Source organism: Podarcis liolepis, assembly GCF_965112155.1.
Source record: "Podarcis liolepis genome assembly, chromosome: 16".
NCBI classification, from domain to species: Eukaryota; Metazoa; Chordata; class Lepidosauria; order Squamata; family Lacertidae; genus Podarcis; species Podarcis liolepis.
In genome coordinates, this window is record NC_139567.1 from 41,580,530 (window position 1) to 41,604,967 (window position 24,438).

General features: G+C 48.6%; 1 protein-coding gene and 1 long non-coding RNA gene across 4 annotated transcripts in view; one reads left to right on the forward strand and one right to left on the reverse strand.

The window, feature by feature from the left end:
• LOC310695547 overlaps positions 1–24,438 on the forward strand; it is a 132,170-nt gene that overhangs the window by 68,750 nt on the left and 38,982 nt on the right. The gene's annotated exons all lie outside the window — the stretch shown is intronic.
• VPS53 (VPS53 subunit of GARP complex) overlaps positions 1–24,438 on the reverse strand; it is a 55,822-nt gene that overhangs the window by 22,998 nt on the left and 8,386 nt on the right. The window contains exons 1-12 of one of the 3 annotated variants that reach the window (XM_083479848.1): positions 21,813–23,463; positions 18,490–18,570; positions 16,905–16,954; positions 13,526–13,592; positions 6,811–6,897; positions 4,850–4,965; positions 4,256–4,375; positions 3,600–3,678; positions 2,197–2,340; positions 1,784–1,926; positions 791–932; positions 266–367 (exon numbers count right to left, since the gene is read on the reverse strand). In XM_083479848.1, coding sequence (XP_083335974.1) covers positions 266–367; positions 791–932; positions 1,784–1,926; positions 2,197–2,340; positions 3,600–3,678; positions 4,256–4,375; positions 4,850–4,965; positions 6,811–6,897; positions 13,526–13,592; positions 16,905–16,954; positions 18,490–18,570; positions 21,813–21,896 — 1,215 coding nt within the window. In that variant the 5' untranslated portion in view covers positions 21,897–23,463. The other 2 variants (XM_083479850.1, XM_083479849.1) reach the window with 2 other exon arrangements.

Below are 24,438 nucleotides of genomic sequence, written 5' to 3' on the forward strand. Positions count from 1 at the left end.
TCTCACACAGGGGAGCTTGGGAACCTGCAGGTTAGAAAGGAGTTGGCGGGACCAATCCCTCCTCCATCTGAGCCCGGCTTCGGCTGGGGAGGGCAGGATATAAATAAAATTTATTATTTGTTGTTATTATTATTATTATCTGAGAACCTCCATTTTTATTTTTTTTTAAGGAAAGAATTAAGTGCCCAGCCGTTCTGGGCAGGAAGAAGGGCTTGAAAACACATGGGTGGCACCCACAAAAGCCTCGAGAGGCTAAGAGACTTACCCTGTCAATGTCGGCCTTTTCTAATGTGGCTTCGTCCGACTCCAGGACGGTTTCGTCTTCCAAGAAGGGGTTGGTGTTGGGAGGCGGAGGCTCAGCCTTCTTCTGCGACGAGGGAGGGAAGGGCAACACGACAAAGCAGAAGGAAATTAGGCAGGGAGAAAGCTGACAGGGGAGAGCTGTTCCTGCTTCGCTTGTAACACTTGGACCCTTTCAAATGGCCTCGGCCCAGTAGACCTGAAGGAGCGTCTCCACCCCCATCGTTCAGCCCAGACACTGAGGTCCAGTGCAGAGGGTCTTCTGGTGGTTCCCACACTGCGAAAAATGAGGCTACAGGGAACCAGGCAGAGGGCCTTCTCGGTGGTGGCCCCCTCCCTGTGGAACACCCTGCCATCAGATGTCAAGGAACTACCTGACTTTTAGAAGACATCTGAAGGCAGCCCTGTTTAGGGAAGTTTTTAATGTTTGATCGTGGTTTTTAATATTCTGTTGGGAGCTGCCCAGAGCGGCTGGGGAGACCCGACTCACCGGCACTGTGTCAGAGAGGGTGCAACCCGAGAAGCGTTTTGCCAGCAGCCCTTCAAAGTTGGTGGTCCTCTGGATGGCAAAGAGAAGGAGCTTCACCTCGATCTCCTTCGCCCGCGTCCGCATGATCTTGGCAAGCTCCGTCCTGCGGGGGGGGGGGGGGGGAGAGAAGCTTAGGCAGGTCCTTACCTCGCACCTGCCCTGATGTAGAAAGCTGCCTTATAGAAAGTCAGACATTTGGGTCCATCTAGCTCAGTGCTAGATGGGACGCAGGTGGCGCTGTGGGTTAAACCACAGAGCCTAGGACTTGCCGATCAGAAGGTCGGCGGTTCGAATCCCCGCGAGGGGGTGAGCTCCCGTTGCTCGGTCCCTGCTCCTGCCAACCTAGCAGTTCAAAAGCACAAAGTGCAAGTAGATAAATAGGTACCGCTCCGGCGGGAAGGTAAATGGTGTTTCCGTGCGCTGCTCTGGTTCACCAGAAGCGGCTTAGTCATGCTGGGCACATGACCCGGAAGCTGTACGCCGGCTCCCTCAGCCAATAAAGCGAGATGAGTGCCACAACCCCAGAGTCGATCACGACTGGACCTATCGGTCAGGGTTCCCTTTACCTTTACCTAGCTCAGTGCTGCCTACATTGAACGGCAGCAGCTCTGTCAGTTTCAGGCGAGGGGGACATTCCCAAGAGACACTCCAGACCAAATCTGCTTGGCCTGCAGGTTGTTTACATTTTTCTCAAGCAGCTAGCCATTTTAACGATGACCCTGTGTGCTGTTTTTAACTGCTGGTTCTTATACATCGGAAGACACCAGAGGTGCTACCCCTCCCCTGACACACCATACATTTTCTCAAGCAGCCAGCCATTTTAATGATTACTGTGCGCTGCTTTTAACTGCGGGTTCTTATGCTGCTGTCCACCACCCTGACCTTATACACCAGGCGGTGGCATATAAAATCCTTCCGCAAAGAAATAAAGCAGAGCGCCCTGGGCCCCGCTACCTGGTAATGTGGCAGAAGTCGACCGCAATCCTCTCGGTCATGCACCATTCCCCAGGGAACATGCGGACGTACTTCTCCTCGTAATCCACCAGCTGGCGTTTGATCCAAGCGTAACGCCGGTCGATTTTATCCAGCCAGGCGACCTGGAGGGCGAGAGAGAGGGAGGCGCTATGAGAACAGCTGTAGACAGAGGTTGTTGATTGATTGATAGATAGATAGATAGATAGATAGATAGATAGATTGGTGTTGGTTGGTTTCTACGCTGCTCATTTGCCAAAGTGCCATCTAAGATGCTTACAAGCACAAAGGAAGTTCCTGGCATACATTTCCCATAGCCAAAAAAAAGAAAGGAGGATATCTAAACAGCCCATGAAAAGCTAAGAGTTCTACGCAGGGGGAACATCCCGGCTTACATCTTGGTTTTCCTGGAAGAGCACGAGGTACTCTGAGAGGTGCTGCTTGATGAATTTCTTGATGATCTCCTGCTTGATTCTGGGGTCCAAGACGTTTGCGACCAGGCAGGCATCCCGCAGGACGTTGCTGGGACCTCCAGCCCTCTGCCGGGGAGGAGAAAGGCAAAGAGTTCAGGGTTTTCGCTTCCAGTGGCGCCAGTGACTGTACTTTGGGGATATATTAAATGCAAGTAGGGCTGGTTTTCAACACTGTGATATATCACCAGCTAAACATCGTGATATATCGATACAGTGGTACCTTGGGTTAAGTATTTCATTTGTTCCGGAGGTCCGTACTTAACCTGAAAATGTTCTTAACCTGAAGCACCACTTTAGCTAATGGGGCCTCCTGCTGCCGCTGCACCGCCAGAGCACGATTTCTGTTCTCATCCTGAAGCAAAGTTCTTAACCTGAAGCACTATTTCTGGGTTAGCAGTGTCTGTAACCTGAAGCGTATGTAACCTGAAGTGTATGTAACCCGAGGTACCACTGTATATCATAATACAGTGGTAACTCTCGTTGCGGACATGATCCATTCCAGGGTGCCGTTCGCACCCCAAAAAGTCTGCAACTAGAGCAGCGCTTCTGCACAAGTGTGGAGCGCGATAGAGCGCTTCTGCGCATGTGCAAAGCGCACAGAATGCTTCTGCGCACACACGCGCAGCAAAACCCGGAAGTATACTTCCGGGTTTGCCGCGTTCGCAAGCCGAAAAGACGCAACATGAACCTAACACAACATGAGGTATGACTGTATCTGTGGTAAGGAAGGAACTACGCAGAAGCGAACAGGACAAAGTCCTGGCAACTGCTAGTACTTAAGGGTCTAAAACTGATAAATGATGAGATTATCAATCCCCTCGTGGTCACTTTCAGCAGCAGGAAAGCCAAAAAAGCATCCAAATGAGACTTGGGGTTTTGGGCTCGGCTACCAAATGGTGGTATTCAGGACACCCCAGAGTACGGCAATGAGTCATAGTGAATATAAAACATCTGGGATGAAGCAGATGATGCAGCGATGGGCAGTTATAGAAGTGAAAAAGAAGAGGGAGCAGAGAGAAGAACCACTGACAGGGGAGACACAGCAGAGGGTGTGAGATGCTTCCCTCTTCTCCAGCCCCAGCTCCTTTTCTCCTCAATCTGGGACATTGGCTGGTCAAACAGAAAAAGCAGCCATGGGGAGGTGTTGCAAGGTAAAGGGTGAAGCACCTCCCCTCCCCGCTACCATTTCTCCCCTACAAATGATTCTCATGCCAGCTGCACTAAAACTGGGCTACAAACACCATATTTGTTGTTGAGAAATAGGGGAAGCTCATTTGCACTTCTGCAAGCAAGGGAGAGACCGGGATTTATTTTTATTTCATTACCTTTGTGCCTTGAGAGGGAAACGCTTCCTCGAAATCTGCCAGGATCTGTTGCCCCAGCTCGTTCTGGGCAGCCTTCACCCTGCCCAGGAACCAACGAGGAAATTGGGTTAGGGCTCAGGTAGCCAAACATAGGCTTCTGCAGGAAGTTTTTGTTCCTAGCAAAACTAGTTGGGGAATTAAACGCCTGCCAAGCCAAACGAGGCGGTGGCCTCTAGTTTACCGGAAACAACTCAAGAAGCAAGGGTGACAGCCCTTTAACCAGAATATTCCTTAAAGGGAGAAAACGAAGATTTAAGAAGCGAGTTGAAGGAACCCTGGAGTACAAGGGACTGTTTTGACAGTCCTGTCTGCTAACAGGGTCGCTTTGTATGGTTTCCTGACTTTATTAAAAACACAAATCCCATGAAAGCATGTCAGGGTAAATTTATGGTAACATCTTCCATGGACGGAGAGAAGTCGTTTTATTAAAAGTGAGAAACCAGGCAGGAATGCCCTCCTTGTCTCTGCAGACCAAAGAGGCGCAACTGAATGTCTGAGCAGGGACTCAGTTAACATTTGCTCCTCTGTTGACACAGAGAGACTTTGAACGGCTGCTACGCTCCTGGGCTTCCCTCTTCCCTCTTCCGGCTCTCGGGAGATCACCGCCCTCATCTCACCTCTCGGAAAGCTGGCGAATCTGCGGGATCCCCATGTACTTGTTGAAGTGCTCCAGCACATTCACGACCCCTTGCAGGAGGTTCGCCACTTCCCCATACTGCCGCCTCCTCGTCATTGCCCTAGAGATGGGAGTGGGGGGAAGAGAGAGGAGAAGGGGGGGGTTTAATTAGAAGAGAGAAGTCGGGGATCAAATCAAACACTGGAAGCTGCCTTATACCCAGTCAGACCAAGGAGCCTACTCAGGGTGGGGAGCCACAGGTCCTGCGACCAAATCTGGCCCCCAAGGCCTCTGCCTGGCCCCCGAGGTCCTCCCTGTCTCCAGGCGAAATCGATCCTTATTGCTCCGCCCACTGTCACCCTGGCCCCGCCCACCGCTGAGTTTTGCTTGCCTTCAATGCAGCCCACTGCAAGCTTCCTCTGACTTGTAACCCCTAAGGACTAGAAGCTTACTCTTTTTTTTTTTTTTAAAAAAAAGTTGGGTTTGCCCAAAAGCTAATCCCGTACCCAATTCCATGCCGCAGTTCCCCCCTCCCTCAGCCCCCTCTGTGTGCCCACATTATCATGGCACCCCCCTCCCAGGGCGCACTGCTTACTCCAGGGAGTCGACTCCGCCAGCTAGCATGTGGAGGTGGTTCAGGGTCGTGATGGAGGTGGTCAGGTGGCGTTTGGCGTGGTCCAGCTGCTTGATGTCGCGGGTGATTTCCTTCACCTGTCGCAGGTGAATAATAATAATAATAATAATAATAATAATAATAATAATTTTCTTTATACCTCGCCCTCCCCAGCCAAGGCTGGGCTCAGGGCAGCTAACAAGCAATAATAAAAACAAATTGAATGAATACAACTTAAAAACAAAATTAAAATACAACATTAAAGTACTGAAACCTCATCGCAGGAGGAGAAGGAAAAGAAAAAAGAAAGGGGGGGGGAATCAAATTGGCTCCAGGCCAAAGGCCAGGCGGAACAACTCTGTCTTACAGGCCCAGCGGAAAGAAAGCAGATCCCACAGGGCCCTGGTCTCATGAGGCAGAGCGTTCCACCAGGCTGGAGCCAGTGTTGAAAAGGCCCTGGCTCTGGTTGAAGCTAATCTGACTTCCTTAGGGCCTGGGACCACTAGGGTGTTGCTATTTATGGACCTTGAGGCTCTCCGTGGGGCTTACCGGGAGAAGCGGTCCCGTAGGTACGAGGGTCCTAGGCCGTGAAGGGCTTTAAAGGTCAAAAGCAGCACCTTAAATCTGACCCTGTACTCCACTGGGAGCCAGTGCAGCTGGAAAAGCACTGGGTGAATATGCTCCCAGGATAAACAGAAGAATTCAAGAAACTGTGTACACACAGAGAGAGACTTAGACAGCTTCAGTTCCCCACAAATGCCTCATTGGGGCAAGATCTGCTAGGAAGCGCTGCTGTGCTCACTAGGCCTTGCCACCGGAGCAATCTTGTTTCTTTGAATAAAGAGTTAACTTCACAGACGCTATGGGAGTTTTTGCTGACCTGCCCAGACACCCACTCCAGACCCCTCCCTCTCCCCACCCATGTCTGTAGAAGCCACAAAATCCACCCCAACGTGTCCCCCACCCAAAACCCTTTCCGCTCGCGAACAAACAGCGCTGGTCACAAATTTTGAGGCAGGGATACGGAACTGGTGGTCCTCCGGATGTTGCTGGACTCCAACTCCCAGAAGCCCTTGGTCAGGGATGAACCGAGCTGTAGCCCAGGAAGACCCAGGCGGGCCGCTGTTTCCCAACCTCTAGGAGAACACCTTAAAAAGGTGCCCTCTGAGACGCATTGCTTGGAAACAGACACCAACTTCTGGTTCTTGCTGAACTGGAACTCCCATCAGCCCCAAGAAGAAGGGCCAATGGCCAGGGGTGATGGGTGGTTCAGCAACATTGGGAGGGCCAAAGGTTCCCCACGCCTGATGGTAGCGCTCGGCTCCAGGCTGGAGCAACTGCAGAGCCCCATCGTCCCCAGAGGAGAGCCTGAGGCCCGGCTGTGCCTGTAGACACCGCAGAAGAGGACAATCTCCGAGGGAAGAGTCCAGTGTCCCTCTAGCGACGTGGCTCCGCTGTCAAATGGCTTTTGTCCGTGGGGCCAAGGGATGCTAAGTCCTGTGCAAGGTCATTGCTTTGGAAGGGAGGGCGGCAAGGAAAACCTGTACCCAGAGACAGGTTGGCAGCGTACTGCACACCCAAGAGTCATCTCTTCATTGCCTTAGAAGCTCTGAAAAATATTCTCCTTGTTTTCAAACTACCAAGGGCCAGGTAAAGTTGCTTCAGGGGCCGCCCACGGTTTGTGGAAGGGCCACAGACACAGCAGAGTGTCTGCCTTGCAAGCATGTTCAATCTGCAGGTAGAGTCTCGAGAGACTCCTGCCTGAAATCCAGGAGTGGTGCTGCCGGTCAGAGCAGACAATATGGAGCCAGATGGACCAGCGATCTGACTCAGTTAAGGTTCCTGTAGGACGTTGTGCTAATGGAGCAGAAAAAGGAAAGGGGGGGTGGAGATTGCTGAGGACACCATTAATAACAGGCAACAAGATATTATTCGTCACTCACCATCTGCTCAGATTTCTCAGCTTTGTCCTTGATGTCCTTAATTTTGCCGAAGAGCTGCTGAATAGCCTTTTGGGCTTCTTCCAGTGCCTGGAGGGAGGAAGAGGGAGACTAAAGTTTGGTTTCCAAATTCAGGAGGAATTAGGCAGAGATCAAGTTCTTTTGAGCCAAGCGGCAAGAGCTCAACCTTTTTTCTGGTCAGAAAGCTACTGCTTCTTGGACTCTAGGCAAAAAACAAGCTCCTAGTCCTCTTGGTGGGCAGGGAAAATCCCAAAAGGGTGTTGAGCCCTTGCGGAAATAACAAAAAGGAGGGCAAATAGGGTGTGAACTGCCAGCTGAGGGCATTTTGATCAAAGAGGACCCACGAAAGTTTGGACTAGAATAAAAGTTCCTAGAACTCTACGGTGCCACAAGGCTCTTTCGTTTATTATTACAATCCTTAAGTAACGATAACAAAACTGTTAACAATAATATAATTTAATAGAAAATAAAAACAGATAGCAACAGATAATATGCAGATAACACAGATGCTGACACCTCTGGCGATGCCACAATTCTATTTATCCCACTTTCGACAGTTCTATAAGACCCAATAACAAACTTTCTTTTGGGTTTTCTGCAAAAACGGCGGGGGGGAGGGTGGGATTTGAACCAAGAGGAGTTTCCACTTCAGAAGAACTTTCTGGGTCAGGCCAATGGCCCATGCAACCCAGGCGGCGGTTCTCACAGTGGCCAACCAGATGTCTCCTCTCAGAAGCTCACAGACAGGGCCTGGGAGCAACTGGAGATCAGGGTCCGAATCCCCATCCAGCCATGAAGCTCACTGGGCAGCCTTGGGCCAGTTCCTTCCTCTCTGCCTGGCCTGCCTCACAAAGCTGTTGTGAAGGGTAAAACAGAGGAGAGGAGAACCATGTAAGCCACAGTGGGGTACAACTCTAATAAATAATAATAATAATGAGCAGCATTCGGAAGTTTACTGCCTCAGTGGAGGGAGAACACAGGCACTGTGGCTTGTAGCCACTGATAACCTGAAAGGTAAAGGTAAAGGGACCCCTGACCATTAGGTCCAGTCGTGGCTCATCTCACTTTATTGGCCGAGGGAGCCGGTGTGCAGCTTCCAGGTCATGTGGCCAACATGACTGAGCCGCTTCTGGCGAACCAGAGCAGCGCACGGAAATGCCATTTACCTTCCCGCTGGAGAGGTACCTATTTATCTACTTGCACTTTGATGTGCTTTTGAACTGCTAGGTTGGCAGGAGGAGGGACCGAGCAACGGGAGCTCACCTCGTGGCGGGGATTAGAACCGCCGACCTTCTGATCGGCAAGTCCTAGGGCTCTGTGGTTTAACCCACAGTGCCACCCGCGTCCCTTACTGATAACCTTACTCTCCAATAATTCATCTAATCCTCCTGCAAAGCCATCTACGTTGGCGGCTGTCATTTTGCCTCCTGTGTGAGCAAGTTCTGTCGTTTAACTATGTGCTGTGTGAATAAATCCTTTCTCCCATCTATCCTGAATCTTCCAAAATTCAGCTCTACTGGCTGTCAGTGAGCTTTAGGGTTACAAGGGAGGAAAAACACCTCTCTAACCACTTTCTCCATCCCCCATGCAGAGGTTCACAAACCTCTCTGGTTCTCAGTCAGTAGACCATGAGATTCCTTAATCTCACGGCTGTAGTTTCAAGCCCCACATCGGGCAAAAGATTCCCGTGCTGGAGGGGGACGTACTTAATGTGCCTTCCAGTTCTACAATCCTACGGTTCTCAGGTCGCCTCTTACTCGCCTGTTCTGCAAACTGAAAAGCCCCAAACTGAAAGCTGCAACCTTTCCTCACACCCCCATGTCCATTCCAGTCTCCCTTTTCTGAACCCTTTTTCTGACTGTACACCGGGGGTCTGCAAACTTTTTCAGCAGGGGGCCGGTCCACTGTCCCTCAGACCTTGTGGGGTGCCGGACTATTTTTTGGGGGGGGGGAAATGAACAAATTCCTTTGCCCCACAAATAACCCAGAGATGCATTTTAAATAAAAGCACACGTTCTACTCATGTAAAAACACCAGGCAGGCCCCACAAATAACCCAGAGATGCATTTTAAAATCAAAGGACACATTCTACTCATGTAAAAACATGCTGATTCCCGGACCATCCGTGGGCTGGATTGAGAAGGCGATTGGGCCAGATTCGGCCCCCGGGCCTTAATTTGCCTACCCATGCTCTACAATACAGTGGTACCTCGGGTTAAATACGCTTCAGGTTACAGACTCCACTAACTCAGAAATAGTACCTCAGGTTAAGAACTTTGCTTCAGGATGAGAACAGAAATCGTGTGGCGGCAGAGGGAGGCCCCATTAGCTAAGGTGGTACCTCAAGTTAAGAACAGTTTCACGTTAAGAACGGACCTCCGGAACGAATTAAGTTCTTAACCTGAGGTACCACTGTATCCCTTTTTAAGCGAGGCAACCAAAACTGTGTCAACATGTGTTCCTGGGCAGAACTGAAGAAAAATCCTAAAGGGGGGGGGGAGAGAGAGAGAGAGAAAGGGGGGGAAAACATCTGCAATGCCGTCTCACACTGGAAGGAGAGACGACTGCAGTAGCAGTAGTGGGATCTGCTTTCCCGGGCCCCTGCCCAGGAGTCAGAAATAGCCGCCGTCTGGAACTGCTGGGGGGGGCGGGGAGTGTGTTACGCCCTGCCCAGGAATGCGCTCCCGCTGTTTCCTCCCCATAAAGGACTCATTAAGTGATGCAGCTTTTTTAAAAAAGAAAAAAACAAATCCATCTGCAGATTTTGGGCAAGACAAAACAAAAGCCCCATTTCAAAAGCGAAGCGCACCCACCAGAAAGCCAGAAGAACTGAGGCTATTTTAAGCCTTTCCAACAAACTTAAGAGAAAAATGAAATCTAGGGTGGCGTATTTTTAAAAAGAAAAAGAACGCGCTCAAAACTTGAGAAATGTTACAGTTGGGTGTGCAGGGCAGCTCCCGAAGCCTTGCAATTTTAAAATAAAAAATAAAAAATCCACAAGTATTCCAGACACAACCTGCAGCTCCTGCTAGCCCAACCCCACCTTCTGCCCCAAGTTAATGCAAAGGTTTCAATGTTAAAGGTTGCTGTTCGCTGTCTTTTCGTTTTAAATGTCATGGAAGCAGTTGCAGCAAAGGAGAGAAGGGAAGCAGGGTGGACTGCAAATCCAGCCCCGTCCTCAACCATCACGCAGCCATTTCACCAGGAAAAAATGGGAAGCAGGGCTGCTAAATTGGCTCAACTGGGAGACCAGGAGCAACTTCCTCCTGCTCTTGTTCAGCTGCTTCCTTTCCAGCTGGTTGCCATGAGAATTCTGTAACCGAGGTCTAGCACCTGGTTTTACATTTTTCCTCCTCCCTCCCAATGCCTTTTCCTTTCATGCCATTTAAAAAAAAAAAAGCCGGTCTCATCTCATTGTTGACATCTGCAAGCTGCTCCGGGAGCCTTTTTTAGGCTGAAGATCAGCAAGGAACAGTGCATTAAAAGAGGAAGGGTTCTAAAACACCATCTCATAAAATTGTTAAAGGGGGAGAATATTCCAAAATTACCTGTGTTTAGACACAACGTGACATAACCTTTCTGCACAACGTTGCAATTCATCCCTGAGAAGCTAATATCTCTCACGCATATCTATATCTAAATCTATATATTTATCTATCTCTAACTTCCTGTCTGCTTGTACACGATAACAGATTGCACATTCCAAATTTTGGAAGCGGGATTGTAGCTCAGCAATCACAACATCTGCTCTGCGTGGAAAGAAAAGATCCTGAGATCTGTCCTTGGGGTGTCCACTTTTTTCAAAAAGTGATGGAAAGACCCTCTCTTGAATCCTCCTTGTGTGGTTCGCAGAGGCAAGTATGGATGCGAATGTGCCCAGTCCCTGGAACTGAACCATCCGATTGGGTGGCCATCGGTGCAGCCTGTAGCAGCATCACAGTGCATCAACTGCTGGGATGGCTCAGTCAGTGAAGCACGAGACTCTTAAATCTCCGGGTTGTGGGTTCGAGCCCCAAACTGGGTGCAAGATTCCTGCATTGCAGGGGGTTGGACTAGATGACCCGCAGGGTCCCTAACAACTCTGCAAATCTATTATTCTGAAAAAGAGGAGTAGTGTGGCTGAGGACACATAAGCCTCTTTTCACTTTAAAAAAAAAATAAATCTGAAGCGCCATACATTTTTAGTGTTGAACAAAGGTTCCCTTCATTTCGAAAGGGTGGGAGGGGGAGGAAAGCAGGCCAGAACATGATTTGGGGAGGGGGGAGCTTTCAGCTCTACAAGCCATTATTAATTAGGCTATTATCACAGACAGACAATCTCTTCTCTCCTTGCACCTCCCTGGGGACAAAGCAGCTCAGGAGAAGAAATTATTTTGCCAGGGTTTTCCTTTTTCGTCTGGCTTCTTTGGGGTGGGAGGAAAAAGAAGGGAGGGGGGAACCCACTGCAGACCAAAATGCCATTCAAGAGGCTTTTCCTGTGTAATACGACCTGCTCTGCTTTCCCTACGCTCTGACCTATTAACTGCTGGAGCCGGGAAATTCCTGAGATTCCTGCCGGCTTTGTAGTTCCAAAAACAGCCGCCAGTTCAACGGAGCTTTTGTGGCAGGAAAAAATCGCAAAGAAGTGAGGCTGTGCGGCCACGCGCATCGCTCAGGCTTGCTTTCACTATTTCAACCTGCACGGCACTTTTGGAAGATTCAGGACGGAGAAAAGAAAAGGACTTAATCACGCAGCGCATAATCTGTGGAACTCTCCTCCACATGAGGCAGAAATGGGCACCAGATGGAACGCCCTCCCACCAGATGTCAAAGAGAAAAATAACTACCAAACTTTTAGAAGACATCTGAAGGCAGGCCTGTTTAGGGAAGCTTTTAATGTTTAACAGACCCCTGTATTTTAGTACTTTATTGGAAGCCGCCCAGAGTGGCTGGGGAAAACCAGCCAGATGGGCGGGGTATAAATAATAAATTATATTATTATTATTATTACTATGCGCTGCCTCCACAGTTAGAAGCGGAAATGTTACGGAATACGCACAATAGAGCATTTTAAGTCCGTTCTGAAATAAACTAAGAGACACCAAGTGGTACCAGCTGGCCAAAATATATAAATCAGAGTCAGATGCAGAAAAAAATTCCAGTGCAGCCAAATATTAACAAGGAAAGAACTAGAAGAAGAAGAGGAGGAGTTTGGATTTGATATCCTGCTTTATCACTACCCAAAGGAGTCTCAAAGCGGCTAACATTCTCCTTTCCCTTCCTCCCCCACAACAAACCCTCTGTGAGGTGAGTGGGGCTGAGAGACTTCACAGAAGTGTGACTGGCCCAAGGTCACCCAGCAGCCGCATGTGGAGGAGCAGGGAAGCGAACCCGGTTCACCAGATTACGAGTCCACCGCTCTTAACCACTACACCATGCTGGCTCTCAACTAGCAGCCATCTCCTCAGAAGTGACAAGGGCAAGAATCATATAATCATGGAATTGGGAGGAATCCCAGGGGTCATCCAGTCCAACCCTCTGCAACGCAGGAATCTTTGGCCCAACGTGGGGATTGAACCCACAAAGGGATTTTTTTTTACAGCTAGAAATAGATGATCCTGTATGCCCCGCTCTTTCTTATATCCAGACCCAATTCTTAAAGGTACCACATATTCAGGTATACTTGCTCATTTTCAGGGACACACACACACACACACACACACACACACACACACACACACACAAACTCCAACATGCTATTTTTTTATAAGGAAACCTTCACAGAGTTAAGGTGGGTACACAGCCCAGATCAGCTTGCCAAGAGCTGGAAACCACCTTGAACCCCAACTGCACTGGCTCCCGGTAGAGTACAGGGTCAGGTTTAAGATGCTGGTTTTGACCTTTAAATCCCTACGCGGCCCAGGACCCTCGTACCTACGGGACCGCCTCTCCTGGTATGCCCCGCAGAGGACCTTAAGGTCCACAAATGACAACACTTTGTAGGTCCCAAGTCGCAAGGTGGTTAGATTGCTCTCAACTAGGGCCAGGGTCTTTTCAGTACTGGCCCCGACTTGGTGGAACGCTCTTTCACAAGAGACTAGGGCCTTGCGGGACTTGACATCTTTCTGCAGGGCCTGCAAGACAGAGCTGTTCCGCCTGGCCTTTGGTTTAGACTCTGACCCTTATGTTTTCCCTCCCCTTACGGTTTTGATCCATGGGCTACTTTTAAAATGAGGCTGCATTTTAAATTGCATTTTAACCTGTATTTTAAATTGGTTTTTTCTTTCTTTCCCCTATTATGTTTTTATTGTAATTTTACTGGTGTTAGCCGCCCCGAGCCTGGCTCTGGCGGGGTATAAATAAAAAATTATTATTATTATTATTATTATTATTATTATTATTGTCTTGAAACATGGGGCCAACAACCCATGCAGGTTTCTAGTCCTCAGTACAGGGCTGGGGGAACCTAGAGAATCACGGAATAGTAGAGTTGGAAGGGATCCCGGGGGTCATCTAGTCCAACCCCCGCAATGAAGGAATCTCAACTAGATCAACATGACAGAAGGCCACCCAACCTCTGTTTAAAAACCTCCAAGGAAGGAAATTCTACCACCCCTCGAAGGAGACCGTTCCACTGCCTTAATGCTGTTCCTTGCATTTCTCTGGCAGACTGTCTCCCTGGATAGATTCAGCTGTGAGAAATTTAATAAACTCGTACCTCGCGGCCATCCTGCCCGACGTTTGTCTGACCTCTCACCACAGTCCGGATGTTATCATCCAAACGCCTGCAAAGGGGAAGAAAGAAAGACGGGAGACAGCCTGAAGTTGATGTTCAGCATCAGATCTCTTTTCTTGTCTTTTTTTTTTTACAGTTTGTTCAAGAGACCATTTTAGGGAAGCGGAAACCGTGCTGTTTCAATATTCTAAACACAAATATTCCAGCACTGTATACCAGTCCCATGGAGAGTTAAAAGAAACCCCACTCCTGTATAATTTGATTTATTGCACTTCTATCCCATCTCAAGGCGGCACACACAGTTTTCCGCCGCCTTATCACATCCAAAAAGCAACCCTGCAGGGTAGGTTAGGCCAAGAAACGACGACTAGCCCAAGGTGACCCTGTGAGCTTTAAGACTGAGTGGAGATTTGAACCCTGGTCTCCCAGGAATCCCCTTCATGGATCACTGCCTTGCCGTGGCAAAGGGGCTTGAATAACTCAGAGAAGCTATGAGCTATGCAGTGCAGGGCCACCCAAGATGCACAGGTCATAGTGGGGAGATTTGAATAAACGTGATCCACCTGGAGCAGGAACCGGCAAGCCACTCCAGTATCCCTGCCAAGAAAACTCCATGGACAAAGACAAAACCAAACTGTGGGAGGCAGTGGAAGACAGGAGTGCCTGGCGTGCTCTGGTCCAGGGGGTCACGAAGACTCGGACACGACTACAGTGGTGCCTCGCAAGACGAAATTAATCCGTTCCGCGAGTCTCTTCGTCTAGCGGTTTTTTCGTCTTGCGAAGCAACCCTATTAGCGGCTTAGCGGATTAGCGCTATTAGCGGTTTAGCGGCTATTAAAGGCTTAGCGGCTAAAAGGCTATTAGCGGCTTAGCGGCTTAGAAAAAGGGGGGGGGAGTGAAAAAAATCTCAAGACTCAGAAGACATTTTCGTCTTGCGAAGCAAACCCATAGGGAAATTCGTCCTGCGAAGCACATCGAAAAACGGAAAACCCTTTCGTCTAGCGGGTTTTTCGTCTTGCGAGGCATTCGTCTTGTGGGGCACCACTGTAAATGACTAAGTTAAGTTTTGTTCTTTTTCCCAACAGCGATCTCAGAAAGGAGGAGATTGCATTTGCCTCCGGGTATCTGCCTGCAATCGCACCCTGCGTGAGAACTTCCCGGAGGCAGGGAGCAGGGAAGGGGCAGACTGCTAGGCCCAGGCAGACATGCGGAGAGCAAACAAACAGGCAGCCAGACTGACAGCAAAAGAGGTAGAGCTTCTGTTCAGCAGGCAGAAGGCCCCCAGGTCAATCACCAGTATATCTAGGTGGGCTGGGAGAGATATTCCCTGCCTGGAAACCCTGGAGAGCCACTGCCGCCCAGCAGCGTGGACCAAGCAAAGGTCTAACTTATGTTTACCAGACGTCCCCGTTTCCCAGGGACAGTCCCCGGATTCACAAATCCGTCCCCAGATTTCATTTAATGTCCCCGGATTTATATTTTAAGTGCTGTAGATTTATTAGTAGGGAATGAATGTTGTGTGATTGGTTCAACGGCACAAGACACAACATATGGGGACTTCCGGTGAGGCAAAATGGTGGGCGCCACAGCAGCGAGCAGCTCCTGAAGCCAGCCAGCCAAGATGGCTCCAGGCTGCTGCTGCCACTGCCAAGGGGGAACCGGGGAAGCCCGGCACGTCAATTGGGGGAACCGCTGACACACCCCTCCCCCGCAACCCAAATTGAGCTGGGAGCAAGAGCTACCGGCTACCTGGCCATCTGCCCACAGAAGAAAAGATATTACTTCTTTTTTATTTTTAAAAAAATATTTTTTAAAAATAATTTAATAATTTTCTCTTTTCAAACAAAAAAGTGTCCCCAGATTCTTTGGAAAAAATCTGGTAACCTTAGTCTAACTCAGTCTAAGGCAGTCTTCCTATGTTCTTGAAAAGACACAGGGCAGTTACAGATCCATTGAAATTAACGAACATTTTTAAGTTAGTTGCATTGATTTCAACAGGTCTACTCTGGGTAAAGTTTCTTGAACACCCCCCCTCCCCCAGAAATAACTATTTGCCCAGGCTTTCCCTGACCAGCAGGAATGAGCCAGGTTATTACTGAATTCCTGTTTTTAAATTACTGATTTACTGGAACCTCGGTATTCCTTATTAATAATATTTATTCGACTTCTTGCACACTCTTTGCTACAAGGTTCCAGAAAGGGTTACCGCAATGCAAGACGACAGTTCCACATTCGCTGCAATTCCCGTGTTTCAGGCGTTGGCCACAATTTACAGTCACAAGCTTTTATACCATTTCACAGTTTTCCATGTCGGATTTCCACACACAGCTTACTCAAATAAATACTGTATTTTTCGCCCTATAGGACGCACCGTCCCATAAGGCGCACCTAGTTTTTTGGGGGGGAAATAAAGGGGAAAAAATTATTTCCCCCCCAGGCGCGGGGCTGGGGCAGCCCGAGCTTCCCCCAACCCCAGCCCCCAAACAGGCAGCTCTCTGCAAGCCGTGGGAGCCCAGCGGTGGCTCCCGCTGCTTGCGGAGAGGTCCGCGAAGCCTGGACGTGCTGATCTCAGCGCTCGCAGGCTTCGGGATGCCGGCAACTCTCCCCAAGCAGCGGGAGCGTTCCCGCTGCTTGCGGAGAGGTCCGCGAAGCCTGGACGTGCTGATCTCAGCGCTCGCAGGCTTCGGGATGCCGGCAACTCTCCCCAAGCAGCGGGAGCGTTCCCGCTGCTTGAGGAGAGTTCCGCGAAGCCTGGACGCGCTGAGATCAGCGCGCGCAGGCTTCGGGATCCCGGCAACTCTCCCCAAGCAGCGGGAGCGTTCCGCTGCTTGCTGAGAGGTCCACGAAGCCTGGAGAGCGAGAGGGGTCGGTGCGCACCTACTGCTCTCGCTCTCCAGGCTTCAGCGAAAGCCTGCATTCGCCCCATAGGACGCACACACATTTCCCCTTCATTTTTGGAGGGGAAAAAGTGCGTCCTATAGGGCGAAAAATACGGTAAGTGGTTTAAATAAAAAACAGCTACGCTCCTGAACTGAAGCAAGCCTGCCCTATTCTGAAGGAGCCAGCTCCTCTGTCATCACAGCAATCACTCCACGAGTCAGAAGGAAGCAACCGCTCCCCTTTCCTCAGGCAAGAGGCTGTGTGCCTTTTATCTTCTCTGTGTTTTTCAGCTGTGCCATTTCCAATGTGTCTCCATGCACCCAGGGTGCTATTGCCACTGCTGCCATAGAGCCTCCAGCAGGCTGGCGGGGGTTAAGGTGGGACAAAGACAGTCAGCCCCTTCCCTAGTCTAAAGGAACAGCAGCTTTTCCTGCCCCACACCAGCCCCATTGATAATAATTTTTAAGATAGCCCTGCTTACCTTATTTTCAGCTTGATCTTGTTCACCACATCATCAATGTTTGCCAAAGACTGTCAAAGAAAAAGGAGAGAAAGGTGGGGTCAGTTATTTAGCTGCATATGCAATGTCAACAGAATGGGGATTTGGCCCTCCATGCTGAGAAGACTATGTTGCCTGTTGGCAAACCCTTCAAGTGTCCCTATTTTCCAGGGACAGTCCTGGATTTACAGAAGCCGGGCTCTGATTTGATCCCGGAATGTCCTACTTTTCCTTAAAGGTAAAGGGACCCCTGACCATTAGGTCCAGTCGTGGCCGACTCTGGGATTGAGGCGCTCATCTCGCTTTATTGGCCGAGGGAGCCGGCATACAGCTTCCTGGTCATGTGGCCAGCATGACTAAGCCACTTCTGGCGAACCAGAGCAGCGCACAGAAATGCCGTTTACCTTCCCAACAGAGCGGTACCGATTTATCTATTTGCACTGGTGTGCTTTCGAACTGCTAGGTTGGCAGGAGCAGGGACCGAGCAACAAGAGCTCATCCCATCGCGGGGATTCGAACTGGCAAGCCCTAGGCCAGGGGTCTGCAACCTTTAAGACAAAAAGAGCCACTTGGACCCGTTTCCGAAGAAAAAACAACTGGGAGCCGAGCCGCAAAAGCATTGCGACATTTAAAACAAATATATCTCCGGAGCCGCGATCTGACAGCGGGCGGGAAGGCAACGTTGGGACGGTGCGTGACTAACGCACGCACCGCCCCCATGCGACATCACAGCCAGTACAGCGCCCGCCACAGTGGGGAGTGTCGGGGCGCACAATGCGCCTCCTCCCCTCGCTAGTATCTGCCCTGGAGCCGCGGCAAAGGTGTAAAAGAGCCACATGCGGCTCCGGAGCCGCGGGTTGCAGACCCCTGCCCTAGGCTCTGTGGTTTAACCCACAGCACCACCTTAAGACATCCCTATTTTCATCAAAGAAATGTTGGAGGAGTTAAACATCCTCTGTCAAGAAGATAAGCAACTATACAACTTTTAGAATAAGGCAGCCTTGTATAGGGAAGTTTTTTAATGTTTCATGTTTTATTATGTTTTTATATATGGTGGAAGCCGCCCAGACTCACTATAAGGCAGCCTCCTATGTTCTGATCTTGCTTAACAGAAGAAGAACGGTGGCCTCTAGTGGACAAACAAGACACAGCAAAATGAGACAAGCCATAGAGACCAAAAGTAGGCTCTCTCCCTCAGACCATCATCATTCGTCAACCCTAGCTTCCCAGATACTGTCGGACTACAACTCCCACCATCCCTTGCCACAGGCTAAACTGGCTGGATTTAATGGCAGCGGCAGTCTTTTAATCTTGCCTTAACTGTATTTGCTGCTTTTGTGTTTTCAGCAGCTTTTATTTGTCTTTTGCAGAAATGCCCTCGATAAAAGATATTTAGAAGGCAATGGATAAACCATCGATGGACCCCAGAACTTGATCACCCCTGTTAGGAGGCAAGGGAAACTCTCCAACGTTTTACTATTGTTTTGTGAATCTCTTATGAATCTACCAGCAGAAAACAGGGTAAAAGAAGAAACTGTTTTTCACAATTGTGTCGCCATGCACTCACTTGCTCGGTCGGGAAAAGCGTGTTGATGTACTCCACAGCGTTGAAGTCAGCTCGGTCCAACGGATCTTGACTCGGAAAAACCTAGGGGTCAAGAAAAGGAACGGAAGTTACTATTATTAACTGTATGTGTTAGTTGTTTCTCTTACAAAAGAGCCTGTACGGCGTGGAGTGTTGGACTATGACCTGGGAGACACTGGGGTTCAAATTCCCGCTTGGCCATGGAACTCACTGGGTGACCCTGGGCAAGTCATACTGCCTCTCAGCCTAACCCACCTCACAGGGTTTTTGTGGGCATTAAATGAGAGAGAGAGAACCTTGAGCTCCTCGGAGAAAAAGATGGGATTATAAATGAAATAAATAAATAAATGAATAAATAAATAAATAAATGTGACTTACATTAAAACCTCAAACCATAGCAATTCAAATAAAAGACGAAAAGGAACACAGCAACACACACGCTGTGCCAAAAACAGCAAATGTCCAGCACCATGGTAAAAACAGAGAGGCTGTGCAGTGGTTTGTGGGGTATGGATCTCATGGAACTTTGAAGTATCAGGCATAGCTCTAATGGCTTTAGCCCAAACGTAGCAGAGTTTTCCTGCACAGCGAAGAAGCTAGTCGAGGTGGAAATGACTAGTCAGCTAGACTCAAACTATTTACAGGATTTATTAAAAGGAAAAAATAAAACCAGCAGAGTTTCTGCATACAAAACAAAGCAAAATAAATCCATTCTTTCTCTCTCTCTCTCATAACCATACACAGCACTTCTACTCCTACTCCTAACACACCTAACACCAAACTGTGCTAGCATTCCTAGATAACAGAGTTGAGTGCTGGTCGTTAACCAATCAGAGTAAGTAGTTTCTAGGTCAAGCAGACCTTGGCTTTCTGCCAAGAGTAAATTGACACTGCCTTGAGTTAATTGTGTGAAGCCAGAATCTGTAAGTTCCCATGAGAATCAATTAACAGAAACTGAACAGGATCACGTTCCTTCCTTCCTTGGTTATGGAGAGAGGCTGGGAGACAGGGGTCAGGATCCCACCCTGGCCTGCACAGAGGCTGCTTCAGGCTCCCCTACCTCTCCCTCCATCCTTCCCAAATTCTGCTTCACCAGCAAAATCTTCTCCAATGCAGCTCAGCCTCACCTTACTGACTCTGGCATCATGCAAACACGTTCCCACTACCTGCTTCCAATCCCAGTGCCCTCCTGTCCCCCCTAATCCTGAATCACTACGCGTTTGTTTTGAATGGTATGAGTTGTTTGCTGCATCTTGCTTGTTTCCCCTTATTTTTATGCTACTGTTACCACCGAACTAAGACCCCAAGCAGGTTCTGTCTGTTTTAATGGGGAACGGTCCTTAAACCCATTCCGCTCCCTGCTCTTTATCTGACCAAGTAAACGCAGCCAGGTCACACTGACCTCCTTTGGCATTTAAATCCTTCACTCTGCAACCATTGCGTCAACCTTTGGGTGGGGGGAGTCAACCTTTGAGGGCGGCATTTGCAAACTGAATTCTCTGGCTGCATGCGTGTCATGCCCATGACAAACGCTCTCCCCTCCCCTGTTCTAAACACACATGCAAAGCGTCTGTAACCCGAGGTACCACTGCACAGTCATACCTCGGGTTGAATGCGCTTCGGGTTGAGCATGTTCGAGTATCGCTCCGCGGAAACCCGGAAGTAACGGAGTGCATTACTTCCGGGTTTCGCCGCTTGTGCATATGCAGACGCTCAACATGACGTCACGCGCATGCGCAGAAGCGGTGAAAAGCGGGGAAAGTTTGTAGATTATCTGAAAAACATATGTGGTGTGAACACAACGCTAGTGGGATTTCAAGAGGCACTGTAAAAATGGAGAAGTATTCTTAGCAGTAAATAGTGGGAGAAGGGAAGTGTAATGGCAATACGAAAGGAGGAATGTGTAATTACAGTTATGAATACGGATGATTGTCAAAGACGCTGAGGGAAGTTCAAAAAAAAAGAAGAAGTAATCTGTTGTATTTTGGAAAACTGTATAATTGTTTGGAAAATTAATAAATTTTTTTGGGGGGGGAAAGAAAAGCGACATGAGCGTGCGCAGACGTGCCGTCGCTAGTTACGTTTGCTTCTGGATGCGAACGGGGCTCCAGAACAGATCCTGTTCGTATACAGAGGTACCACTGTACACACAACCCAATTGCTCCCTGAGCCACAATTTAATAAATAATCACAATACTAATGTACACAATGACAAACCTAGACAGAATCTTAAAAAGCAGAGACATCACCTTGCTGACAAAGGTCCGTATAGTATAGTACTATGGTTTTCCCAGTAGTGATGTATGGAAGTGAGAGCTGGACCATAAAGAGCTGAAGAATTGATGCTTTTGAATTATAGTGCTGGAGGAGACTCTTGAGAGTCCCATGGACTGCAAGAAGATCAAACCTCTCCATTCTGAAGGAAATCAGCCCTGAGTGCTCACTGGAAGGACAGATCCTGAAGCTGAGGCTCCAAGACTTTGGCCACCTCCTGAGAAGAGAAGACTCCCTGGAAGAGACCCTGATGTTGGGAAAGATGGAGGGCACAAGGAGAAGGGGACGACAGAGGACGAGATGGTTGGACAGTGTTCTCAAAGCTACCAGCATGAGTTTGACCAAACTGCGGGAGGCAGTGGAAGACAGGAGTGCCTGGCGTGCTCTGGTCCAGGGGATCACGAAGAGGCAGACACGACTAAACAACAATACTAATGTACATCACCTTGAGCTCAATATATAAAAAGGGTGGGGTATAAATGCTGCAAATAAATAAGAAACTGCTGCCCTATGGACAGGGGGTCTCCTATCCAGCAGCCGGTCATTCAACCAGCACTTGACCCCCCCCTCCCCAAATTATTATTTTTCATGGTAAATCTTTATTGGTTTAAAATACTGACGTAAATGATCATTTACAACGAAGGTAAGTATAGAAAAATTCAATACAGAAGAAAAAACATCACGACCCCCCCAAGATAAGCAGCACCCCCACAACGTCCCTCTCCTCAAAGACACCCAAATAGACCCCCCTCAATTTAAAACAGCCCCCCACTCCCTACAGTCCCTCCCCACACAGAACCCCCATATTAGCATACAGAGCCCCGCCCTTACTCACACTTCACCCAATCGCTTTGGAGATACAGGCGCCTCCTCCCACCACAAAGCCCCATATTAGCATACATAGCCCCGCCTCCTTACACTCCGTCCAATCGCTGAGGGACTACAGGAGCCCCGCCTACCCCGAACTCCCACATTAGCATGCACAGCCCCGCCCCCTTTCCCTCACCTTCTCCCGCCCGGGTCTCCCTCACCTGCTCGATGGCCAGCTGCACCTCCGGCGCCAGCTGCAGGGCGGCCTCCAGCTCGTCGGCCAAGTCCAGCTCGTCCTCCTCCATCCCGGCCTGCCCCGCGACGCTCGACTACTCACCCGCCTCCTCTCTTCTTCTCTCTCTCGCTTGAGGGAAAGCGCGCCACTTCCGGGAACGGCGGCATTCTGGGATGCTGGAGGACCGCGCGGAGGGAGGGGGAATGGGAGCAGCCAATGGGGAAGGAAGGGGCGGGGCGAGATAAGGCCACGCCCACTCCGACCCCCTCCCTCCTGGGGGCGGGGATTCCTCGGAGTTTTCCTTTTTCTCAATGGGTGCTTGAGACTGCGCGAAATTCTTGGAGCGGGGAGGGAAATGTGTGCGTACTTTTTATTTAAAAAATAAAGAAACGTTTTATTTAAGCTTTTTACAAGTCAAACACTATCAAGAAAAAAGTGAATGGTCGCTATACGAAATTACAGAGTGCTTGCCTTCCTTTTCCGTAGGTGCGAGAATACTTTCATATACTTATTTAAAAGCATTTCTGAGCCCCTTAATATTTTTTGATGCATATGCATATATGACATATGCATATATGACAGCCACCAGCGTTTCTGAGCATGGGCAGAGTGCCTTTCAGCTCAAGCTGGGGGAAACACTTTTTTAAAAAGGGTTTGCTTGGTTTTTTAAAGTCCATTTGTTTTCAAAGGTATGGTGATTTAAGCATATGCTTTGTAACTTTTCCCATTAAGAATCATTTCTTTTGACTCACGCATTTGTATGTTTGCAGATCCAGGTGTACTTATGAATCATGCGCTTCCCAAGTATTCAGAGACCTGTTGTTATTAATCTTATTGATGTTGCCAAAAGAGTTCTTATAACTGATATTTACAATGGTGTTATCATAGCTGTTAATAATAAAGTACAATTAATAACAATTGATGGCATCTGATTGGCCACCGTGAGACCAAGATTCAGGGCTAGATAGGCCACTGGCCTGATCCAGTCTTCCTTACAGTCTTCCTTACATTCTTCTCACCTTCTTGCATCAGTTATGAACAGGATAATTCAACGCCCGTGTAATGAGCATGCTATGTTGCATTGCGTGTGGCATCACTTCGTGAGATGATGACAATAACAAATGGGAACAACAACAAAATGTTGCAGCGTTCCACCTCTTAAGCTGGAGCAGACCTACTAAAAGACCAGACAGCCATGCCCTCCCCATAAAGAGGACTTACGGAGACGGACAAAAATGGGGTTCTGAAGATGGGACGGTGGGGCTGGGAGACTAAACCCTCTGACACATATCGTCCCCAGTTCCGCCCACCAGCTGCCTCTTAACAAACAAAAAAAGCCACCCTCTCAATAGCCAGACATGGCAGATTAAGCTTCTGTTGCTTGCCTAAGAGAGAGGTGATTCTGTATATATGCAATATTCTGTGGGTGTGCAGAGGTGGGGTGCTTGGAGATGGTCAGGAAAGTTAAGAAGGAGGCTTGTTTCTTCATATTAGATGAGATCAACCTGTTGGATCATGTTACAAAAAAATTAAGGTCTCAAATATGTAATAAATATTCATTAATATTTTTAATATTTAATGCTGTATTGTTTTTAACATTCAATTGGAAGCCGCCCAGAGTGGCTGGGGAAACTCAGCCAGATGGGCGGGGTATAAATAATAAATTATTATTATTATTATTATTATTATTATTATTATTATTATTATTATTAACACACACATATCTAAATATATGAACCATGTGTCTGAAATAGTAAGGGAGAGCAATGCTGAAGCCATTTTGACTCTCTCAATGACCTCAAATATTCCTCTGCAGTAAGGGAGAAAGCCTTCCCATTGTCTTTTTGCTTGCAAATCCTGTCTTAAGGGCAAATTTGTGTCTGAATAGGGTGAGCCTGTGACCTGGACTCAGGAACTATTAACCATCACAAAAGAATTGCCAGACTGCACAGGTAATGCAATCAGTGACCATTATCAGGTGTCCTGGCGGGCAGGATTTCTGCCTCCTTCTGTGATGTAGGTATGATGTTCTGAGGGATGGTGGTCTTGGGCTACAGGGTGGGCAATTTCAAAAGTCTATATAAGGGATATAAGAGAGTGCAAAATATGGTCTGAAGCTCAACATCAAAAAAAACGAAGATCATGGCCACTGGTCCCATCATCTCCTGGCAAATAGAAGGGGAAGAAATGGAGGCAGTGAGAGATTTTACTTTCTTGGTCTCCATGATCACTGCAGATGGTGACAGTAGTCATGAAATTAAAAGACGCCTGCTTCTTGGGAGGAAAGCAATGACAAACCTAGACAGCATCTTAAAAAGCAGAGACATCACCTTGCCAACAAAGGTCTGTAGAGTTAAAGCTATGGTTTTCCAGTAGTGATGTATGGAAGTGAAAGCTGGACCATAAAGAAGGCTGATCGCCAAAGAATTGATGCTTTTGAATTCTGGTGCTGAAGGAGACTCTTGAGAGTCCCATGGACTGCAGAAGATCAAACCTCTCCATTCTGAAGGAAATCAGCCCTGAGTGCTCACTGGAAGGACAGATCCTGAAGCTGAGGCTCCAATACTTTGGCCACCTCATGAGAAGAGAAGACTCCCTGGAAAAGACCCTGA